This window comes from Agelaius phoeniceus, chromosome 1 (genome assembly GCF_051311805.1).
Source record: "Agelaius phoeniceus isolate bAgePho1 chromosome 1, bAgePho1.hap1, whole genome shotgun sequence".
Classification (NCBI taxonomy): Eukaryota; Metazoa; Chordata; class Aves; order Passeriformes; family Icteridae; genus Agelaius; species Agelaius phoeniceus.
Window position 1 is genome coordinate 89,569,547 of NC_135265.1, and position 10,236 is coordinate 89,579,782.

At 41.7% G+C, this 10,236-nt stretch overlaps 1 protein-coding gene across 17 annotated transcripts in view; it reads left to right on the top strand.

Moving 5' to 3' along the window:
- LOC129118663 (poly(rC)-binding protein 3-like) overlaps window positions 1-10,236 on the top strand; it is a 501,082-nt gene that overhangs the window by 458,517 nt on the left and 32,329 nt on the right. For all 17 annotated transcript variants that reach the window (XM_077182897.1, XM_077182918.1, XM_077182910.1 and 14 more), the window contains 3 exons: window positions 3,019-3,150; window positions 5,828-5,956; window positions 6,780-6,923. In XM_077182897.1, the coding sequence (XP_077039012.1) occupies window positions 3,019-3,150; window positions 5,828-5,956; window positions 6,780-6,923 (405 nt within the window). The remainder of the gene's footprint in view (window positions 1-3,018; window positions 3,151-5,827; window positions 5,957-6,779; window positions 6,924-10,236) is intronic.

Sequence of the window (10,236 nt, forward strand, 5' to 3'; positions counted from 1 at the left end):
TTGTAATGTTAGTAAAAATTTTAAAATATGTCAGAGAGATAAAAAAATGAGAAAGGTTGGGTTTGTCTTGTGGTTGTTCTGTAGCCTTATATAACTCTGCTTTGACAACCTTCCTAATGAAAGTTGCTTTTCTAGCAGTCTTATGATGAATTTACAAGTTAAGTAGGTATTTACATGAATACCTAAAGTGTTCACTGCAGGGGACAAAGAGGGTTGTTAGAAAATTACACCAACCCTGGCAGACCACTGGAATTGCAAGAGGGAACATTTTAGTGCAGTCATTTTTGGACTGAGACCCAAGAAAGGCAGTTGTAACTTCACTGGTGAGTGGGGCAGCTCTGGCTTTGCTTGTAAATCTGCATAATCCTCTGAAAGCACATGGTACTTAAGCACTGGAATAACCAGCAGGCACAGCTCAGTAGTCAGACCTTCTCCAGATGAGTAAGAAAAGGAATTTTGGAATCCTTGTTCCTCTGTAAACATCTATGAAGCCCTTGTTCGGCTCTAGGAAGAAAAAGAGAAAAGGAATGTGATAAAAGCAGTTAGGGTGATAGCTTTCTGACAAACATAAATTCTTGCCAGTATAATTGTGATCAGTTCTGTGGTGGTAATTTCCAAGGGAGGAGCCGCCTCACAGAATCCTCCTTGCTGTGGAAATTGGACAGTTTAACATTTCCTTTGAAACCAGAAAAGAAGGATTTTGGTATATTTTTTTTTTCCGTGGAGGTTTGGTAGAATTCTCAGCTGCCAGGTCAGTTTGTCTTGGGAAGCCGTATGTGCTATGACCTGGGAATTCCAAGAGCTTCTGCTGGCTCTTCAGCACTTCCAGGCTCCCACTTAGCCTGTCTTGGCTGAGGAGCAGCCCACCAAGCAGGGAGAAAGCCATGCAAGGTCCAGCTGTAGTGTCTGCCAGAGCCCTGAAGAAATGGATGTAATGTCACAAAAAATTAGAACTTAAATAAATAGGAATCTCCCAGCTTGAAAGATGACTGTTCTGTGGGAAAGTCCTGAGCCATCCGTACTAGGAAGCCTGCAATTCTGAGGGGGATTTTTTTCTGCTTATTTCTCCTTTGTCATGTTTCTAAGCTGGAATAATTCCTGTATGCACTCCATACTGCTGGGCCCCCATGTTTAGATGATGCTTTTCTTAAATAGTGAGGATAAAATAAAGAGAACAGTGGCTTCCAGTTCCTGCAAAGTGCTTTTGAAGGCAGAAATTTCAGTGAAGGCTTTGGGCCAGGCTGAATATGATATGGAAGTAGGAGACATGATTAAATGTTGTGCTGTGTGGCTGATGAGGATTATTCACCTACATGTGCCTCCACCTGACACAAACATGACACAGCGAGATGGCATCTTCCAGCTGAAAAATTGACATAACTTTATCTCAGATACATGGGTACTGCAAAATTCTGTTGTCCCTCTGGCTTTATTTTGGATTGCAGTCTCTCACTGACACAGCCACTAAACAGAATATGAGTTACTACTGGCTGGCAGAGGATTTGGTAGATTGGTAGAGGATTTTAGTAGATTTAGTAGCTGTCTTGTCACATGCAGCAATGCCTTGTTCCATTCAAGATTTTATTTTCTTCTCTTTTAAGCTAATTAAGGTGATACCAAGCCTTTTCTTGGATGAGAGAATGCTGCCATCAAAACTGGGGACACACCATAGGAATCAGTGCTGGTGTCACCAGGCTCCCACACTCGTTCAGTGAGATGTGCAGAGTTGCTTGAAGTGCTGAGTTGTAGATTGTTTTTTTTATATTTGGAGTCCTGATTGCACAATATTGGCAGTTTTTGTTGGTTGGTTGGTTGGTTGGTTGATTGATTGATTGATTGATTGGTTGGGGGTTTTGTTTTTTTGTTTTTTGTTAAAGTGATAGTCTTTATAAGCATAGGAAATCACATCAGTTCTGTCTGACGGAGCTCTCGTTGCATCATAAGTGACTTCATAGGAAATGCATGTTTTCTCATCCCTGTCCTAATCTTTGGTAACATTCCTGTGGAGAGTATAATAGCTGTGCCATACCACCTCACAGATGAGCCTTCTCAGCTCACAGCTAGTGTTACCAAAACTCTCTGAAATTCTCATGAGTTGTTGGGCAGCTGCAGTGCAGCTTGTGGCTTTTTATTTTTTCATCCTAAGTCCCCTCAAAGCTTCCCACTATCAGTGGAAAGATAAAATTTATCTTTTTCTCTGTAATGAAGTCTTTAGAGGGATTGTTTTGCCTTGCCTACAAGATTTTGAACAAACAAAATATATTTGAAACAATTTAAACCTTGCAACAAGATGAAGTGCTTATGGGAATGTGTAATGTAGTCTCATTGGACATTGGGATACATGGGTGTGTTTCATTACCTGGACACAGGCAATTACTGTTCTGCTGAGCTTTTTGTACTTTGGTTACATAACCATGATGGAAAATATTTTAGAAATTGTGTAGTGATACAAATATTTATGGACCTGCTACAAAAGAGGAATTAAATCTAGAAGGTGGCAGAAGAATTATCAAAATCATCTGATTTTCTCTGCTTCAGATTATTCATGTTCTTTGTCATTCCTTTTTTTAACCATTTTCCTTTGAATCCAGTCTGGGAAGAGACATGAAACGTAGAGATGTATTACACAGTATAAATTTTCTAACCGAGGTGGTGGAAAAGAGACCAAAACAGGTTTTGGAAGCCTGTGAATCCAAAAGCCTCTTTGCCTTTTCCACCTATTTTCACTGGTTTAGTGGCAGACACCACCTCCTTCTCCTAGTCCTGCCCTGTGGTCCCACAGCATGAATCTTGCAATGCCAGAGATCCGAAGGGTTCCTCTGGCAAAGGCAGCTTCATGCTTACAGTGTATCACCGGCAGAGCTGTTGTGGTGGGCTTTCCTTACCACAAAAGCCAGCCACAGCTGGTTGCACGCTCCCCAGGTCTGCACAGACAGCCTGGGCATTTGCTGTGAGTCCTTCAGTGCTCACCAGGAGTGACAAATCCCCTGCTAATGCTCACTGACACTGTGATTACAGGACATCAACGCTTCGATGACAAACAGCTCGGTGACAAGCAAACCGCCCGTAACACTGCGGCTTGTCGTCCCAGCAAGTCAGTGTGGATCCCTCATAGGAAAAGGAGGTTCCAAAATCAAAGAAATCAGGGAGGTAAGTCTTGGGATGTGTGCTGGGGACACTGGCTAGCTCAGCATCCTACTGCAGTGTGCCCTGCCAGCGTGACCCACCGTACTTTGCTGATCACACCAACATGAGCATGTGTCGACTGAAAAACCTGGAAAAGTCTTGGTCTGAGAGAAGCAGGGGGTCCAGCACAGCTGCACTTGTACTTTTCTTGGCACTAAAGACCACGTGTGAAATAGAGAAACATCTTTACAGTGTATAAAGTCTTTCATGCACAATTAAGCAAAGCAAAGTGACAAATGGCTCTTTAAGTTTCTTTTCCAGCACAGATCCCTGCCCAGCAATACTCCAGGGATCCCAAGTCAAAGAGCTGCAGCCATTTCCAAATTAGTTACCACCCCTACAGTCAGAGAAAAGCCCATGCAGCACTGGGGATTCCAGGCTAGTAGATCTACTTTCTAGAAAAGTGTGATTTCCATGCTCCTTCTCTGTTTCTCCTTAATGTCACTGGGCCACAGGTGACCTGATTTGATGCATTCCAAACACATGCAAAATTTATTTTTAGTCCAGACTTTAGCTAGAGGTACTCATTGAGTGTGCTGGGAGCCACTTTTTTGTCTAACCAAAAAATGCAAAAAGTACCATACCGTGCCTGTTTTAACTCTAACATTCATGACTGTTAACAATGTAGCACATGCCAAGCCAAAGATCTGATGTTTGTAATCACTCATACAAGAAAATCAGGTACATGCTCAGATATATAGAGAAAATCTGAATAGGACATTTTAGAAAAATTGATTGTTATTCTGGAGGAAGTGACAATATTCCTTCTAAATTTGAATTCATCCCAACATGGGGTGAAGTGTTGAATACTAAGATAACATGTTGATCAATTTTCTAATTTGCCTGTGTCAAAACAAAAGGCTTTTGACAGGCTCTACAGAGTTGAAACTGTTTTTTTTAATCTAAAATGTGGATCCAAGACAGTAGGTTTTAAGGAGCTTTTAAGTTGATTTCTTAGTTGTGTTAAAATAGAAGCAGGCATGAGTGTGAACTGTGTGCTAGTGATTGCTTAGCTCTAGGTTTTACAGCTGTCTATACTTTGGATTTTATATTAAAAATATTAAGTTATGTTGGTAACATCACTCAGAGGACTGTGGGAATGTGCCCAGGACACAGGTTTTTAAAGGTGAGATTGGTCTATTGGCTAAATTAAGTGACTGAAGTGATTATCCTGGTGAGCACAGTTTCAGAAGCAATTGCCTGTAGTCTGGTATAAGGAAGTAAAAGGATAGTTTTTGGCCAAATAGGTGTTTTGATAAGGTTAATGTAGCAAGAAGTCACACTGCACATCTTCCTAAGCATAAGGATAATGTACAAATTATTACTTGTTTTTTGCTATTGATAAATGACCAAAGTCAGAGAATAAACAATATTAGCACCGGGAGTAAATGCAGAAATGCCTCTGGTACTTGGCAGTCTTTTGCACTGGATGTACAGATACCCAGGAATGTACATTAAAAAGCAAATACTAGGAAAGAGGGGGAAATCAAGGAGTATCCAGCCCAAGATGTGATCTAATTTCATCATCACATAACACACTTAACAGTTGCAAAAGGAGGGGTCTTTTGTGTTCAGTCATGCACCCAGAAACAGTAGGGTTGCAGTACTATTTTTGAGATAATATTATGAAAAAAAAAGAAAGTAAAAGCATGAGGGATTGATCAAATTATGGTGAAATTCCAAAGTCTGTTATGGGGCATGGAATTGATACTTTGGCCGTAAACAGAACTAGTGAACAGAAGATGAAATCAGTACATTAATCAGTCTTTGGAAGGGATAGCATGTGTTGTGGATAACTAGCAGGAAAACAAATTAACTCCTTGCTGGCTGATAGAAAGTCAATGGTTACTGAAAATACTTGTATTTTAAAGCCCAAATACTGCAATAACAGTCAGGAATAGATCTTTTGTGCAATATGTTAAAGAGCTTATTCAACATCAAATGCCTGGGTTTATCTCTGTTGGCTGAAAAGGTCTTCCGTGTTTGTGTAATAATGTCAAGGGTTGTTTGGGCCTCTTTTTTTCTTTTTAAACTAAAACACACTAGTGCCAAGATCAAATTTAAAAAACAGTGCAAAAAAAAAACCCAAAAGTGGCTCATTACTTTCTTGGTTTCATTAATGAGCTAAAAGTTAATTTAATCAACACTAATTATGATTTAGAAGTGCTTCTGTACCATATAACATAAGGAAGCCCTGAATTTCAACGAGAGACACAAGTCAGCCATCAGTAGATTAAAGAGGCATTTATCAGTAGATTAAAGAGTGACTCATTTGATTAGCCAAGCTTCTTCAATTATTGGGCTTTTTTCTTCTTATTTTTTATTATTGAAGAGTACTTCATGTCACCCTTTTCACTTTTTAGTCAGCATTGCAACTGTCAGTCTTTGAGAGGGTTAAAATGCTTCTCCTGAAGTTCAGCTCTCACCTACTGAGGACTAACCTCCCTGGGGTGGTAGTGTTGGCAAGCTGGCTTGAACAGCCAAATCCATGCCCAGGAATTACCAAACATGCTCCAGCACATCCAGCAAAGAAAGGACAAAAAGTTTAGGGGTGCACCCCCTCTGTTGTCTTAGTGAAAGACTGGAGAGGTGCCATTGCCTGCATGGCAGTGACAGTGTCTTTGCTCTGTCTCTGCTCAAGTCCACAGGAGCCCAGGTGCAGGTGGCAGGGGACATGCTCCCCAACTCGACGGAGCGCGCGGTGACCATATCCGGCACTCCTGACGCCATCATCCAGTGTGTGAAGCAGATCTGCGTGGTGATGCTGGAGGTAAGCGGGCACCCTGCATATCCTTTCTCACTCAGGAGATGCTCAAACACATTATTAATAATTGTCAATTGCCATGAGTTCCCCTGGGGTGCTGCCTGCCCTTCCTGTGCCAGGGATTTCCAGAGGCTCTGTTAAACTCAGCTTTTCCTGGTGTTTGAGAGCCTCTTGCAGCAAGGTTTAGCAAAGGCTGTCATGACACTGTTGAACAACAACCAGGTCTAGCTCAGAGCTGCAGTCATTCTGAAAGAAACACATTTTCTATTCTGATGTAGAATAGGGCAGAAAATATCCAGATCTTGTTTAAAATAGAAATAATTCGGACCAGCGGGGATTTTTTGCTTCCTTAGGGTCAGGTCATTGCCATAAGAGCATAAGTTTCATTTTGATGGCAGTTTTTTAGCCCTTAGATTAAATGATACACAAAATAAATTTATATTAAAATCTGGGCCTTTTAGCCCTAGCTGAAAATGCCCATAATTTCCAAGCCATCGACCATTTTCAAAATTGTGCCTCTGTTTCATGAAATGCCTTAACATGCTTAATGAAGCTTCATAGCTTCATCTGACAGTGGCAGTAATGTAACCACAGGTGTCACCATTCCCTCTTTTGGCCATGCACTCAGGTCCTCAGCTCCTCCCTTGAAGCCCAGACAGGAGGCCTCTAGCGTGCTTTTGGTCTGAGGGGGTGGAGGGCAGGGTGGGCTGGGCTGGGTTACCTGCATGCCTTGTTGCCTGAGGTGACCAATATTTATAAAAAGAGACGTCTTTTTACTACATGCTCTGCTTCGTTTGACATTTTGACCACTTTGTGTTTTTGTCTGCAGTCCCCACCCAAAGGTGCCACCATCCCCTACCGTCCCAAACCTGCCTCTGCACCTATCATTTTTGCAGGTGGCCAGGTAAGAGCAGACACCATTTTGGCTTCAGCTGGAAACCACACCGTCCTGGCCCAGCCTCAGCCAGCGCCTGTTAGTTTTCAACTTTTACTGTTTCTTGCCTGGTATAGTATTGATGTGCTTTGTCTACCGTGTGTGCTTACCATTCGCAGGACAGGAGAACACTGCATTGCAAACTTTACACAAAATTGTGACGACCTGGTATTTTACCAAGATTTAACATTGACTTCTGTAATTAAGAAAGGTGTGCCCTTCTGCAGATTGAGAGGTGTCCAAATCAGGAGCTCATTGAGTGGGGCAGCCCTACTTATTGTAGTGGTTGGGTTTTGTTTTTTTCCTTAACTTGCAGCTTCACTACCAATATCAGCAGTTTTGTCAATTTTCAGAGATGATGAAACAGCAGGACATTTCTGCTAATGAAAAGTGTAATTTTTCTCTCATAGTTTTCGTACTTTTTGGGACCAAATAGTGATTTTTGCAGTAAGGATTTACACACACATAATTTCCACTGCTTGTAGTCCCTTGGGACCAAGTAGCAATGGAATTCCGAGGTGGCTGCAACTATTGACATGCAAGTGTAGACCTTCCCAGCAATGGTGTGGAACAGCCTGATTGATAACACAAGAACAGCATTCCTGTTTCTTTTTTATGTAAAGAAGTTCTGATGATTCCTCCTTCACCTTAAGCTGTATCATTCAGGGTATATCTCATCTGCCTTTAAAAACCAACATGCAATTGGTTCTTCTGTGTCTTTTAGTAATGTCTGAAATGGGTCTGCAGTGTGTGACAGAGGCATAGCAGGAATGCTCTGCCATCACCCATTGCAGGGGAAATGCAGCTTTCTCTGAAGAGACAATGATGAACAGAGCTGATAAATCCCCTGAAAACACCATGGAGGGGTCACAAGGGGATCTGTGTAGCCCCCAGTCTTCGAGCAGTGGTGGAGGAGTGAGATGCTGCAAGCTCTGCCTAACTCAAGGGGAAATGGACCCCATAAACCCAGCTTAGAGGAAGGCAGAGATCTCTCTACTCAGAATTAACATATGTAAAGCCCCTCTGGCAGCAAGGCACCCCCACCCAACCAGATCTTTTCCCCAAGGTGATGCCAAGGTCTCTTTTTAAGCAATTACCCAATTACTTGCACAGTGTAACATCTGCAGGCAGGTCCCCCCTCCCACCCCATCAGCCCTATCGAGGTCATCACCCTGTCACAGGGTGTGGGCTGATGGCACAGACTGTGTCCCACCTTGGGCAGCTGGAAGCTGGGCATGGAGGTCCTGGTGGGGCTGAGTGCCCAAGGTGCTGCTGGCATTGTTGGTGTGATGACCTGTGCCACCACAATCTGCTGGTGTGTAAGGAAGCTCCTGCACAGGACCACACACCTCCCAAGCATATGCCAAAATGCTTCTGACAGCCCTTGTCATGAACTGTCTCTGATTTTTTTTTTGTCTCAGAGTTTTACTTTCTATTCTCTAATGATTTGTTCTGATGTATATCTGGATTTTTATAATCTGGATGTAGTAGCTTTCATCATGTTTGAGCCTGCTTCTGTTACTTGTTGTCATCAGAATAAGAAATCTGCTTCCTTAGTGACCAAAGTTGAATTGAAATGTAAAACAATGTGCCAGAAACTGGTCTATGACTGAAAGTTCAGAATAATTTACTCCATATATGTAAGTTTACACTGCAGTGCTGTCCTTTGAGAAATATTTGTGTGTATGTATATGTAGCAGCCCATTCTATCAGTGTTGTAATTGCCACTGCCTTCAAAGGCTGTATATGATTACTCAAAAGCATTGAAACTGTTTGCTAGAGGGTGCTGAGCAGTTTGTATAAATAATTGAAAGCATCCTATTTTCAGATCTAATAGCTCTTGTCACCTTCAGTTTTATCAGTTAAAAAAGTGTTCTCACTTTTCTAATGCAACCTTGTTGATGTGAGAAAGAATGTAAGAGGCAGACACCTTCTGTGTGCTTTGAATTTCTGTGTGCTCTGACTAAACAAAATCTTTAAGAAAATGCTTAAAGAAAATGCTTTGGACATCAGTTTGGAAAGTCACTTTAACCAGGTTTCATAGGTGAAAATTAATACCAAAAATAAAATTCTATTAGCACTGTTAGTTCCATTCAACATTTCAGCTAAGCTATCAGAAATTATTTTTCTATTCTAAATTACATCATGGCTATCTTTGTTTGTTTAACACTTAGTAAAATAAGTAACATTAGCTAAATATAATCTCTAGTTTTCCTTAGGAAGTTGGGGTTCTTCCACTCTAAGTATTGCTTTTAATTTTCTTGTGCTTCTTTGATACTGCATTGCATAACAAAACTAAAAGGAAACTGAACACTGCCCTGCTCTTCTCCTATTGTTATTTAGCATGTGCAATGGTTAAATTGGACACTTCTATGCTGTGTGCTACATCGGTGGTACTCAGAGGGTGCAGCTTTGCTTTATGAATCTCACCATTATGATGGTCTAAATTGAGGGAGATGTGCAGACCAGGTCATCCCTGCTGTTACTTACATCAGTAGGGAAGTTGCCCTTGACTGTGATGGAAGCAGATCCATAGCCCATGTGCTCAGTGGAACATTACAGGACAGATGGCTCAATAGCCTCTAATCAGGCTTGAGCTCAGCAAGCCCCAGTCCTCAGCCCCAAAAACACATGGTTCCCCTGACAAGGGCTAAAGCAGACAGACACTGTTTTCTTAAGCTAATTCAATCAAGTGACCTCTTGGCAGTCTAAGAAATTAAAAGAAGAAATTAAAAATTAAAAATTTTTAAGAAATTAAAACCTTTCTTTTTCTTTTTTTTTGGTTTCTTGTTTTTGTTTTGGTTTTTTTTGGGGGGGGGCAGGTTTGTTTTGGTTTTTTTGGGAGGTTTTTTGGTTGTTGTTTGGTTTTCTTTGGTTTGGTTGTTTTGTTTTTTTTCACTGGGGAAGAAAATTGAAAGCCCATCATGTCCATTCTGGTTTGATGGTATTCATGGACTGCCTGTAAACTACAAGTAAACACGGTCTGAGCACTGAATGTTCATTGGTTTTGTTACTTCTCCAGTTTTTTTGCTTCCTCCTCGGTACACATGGAAGTATGAGGGAGCAGAATGATGAGGGAAGGGGTGGTTTCTATTAGGTTTGCTGGTGACTTTTTTGTGATGGGTTCTCGCTGGTTTGCAGACCACTGCTTGGAAAACAGCCGTGTAAAAGATGTTCTCTCAGCTGGGTTTGAAGTACAGCTGAGACCAGAAAAGACACCTGTGACCCAGCACAGAGGCTCAGACACCAAAGCATGGTTTCCAAACCCACTGTTTGCCCACAGACCCAGCTGTAACCTCCATGAAGCTGCTGCTGTGCTTGGCTGAGCACAGAGCACCCCCACCACCACCAC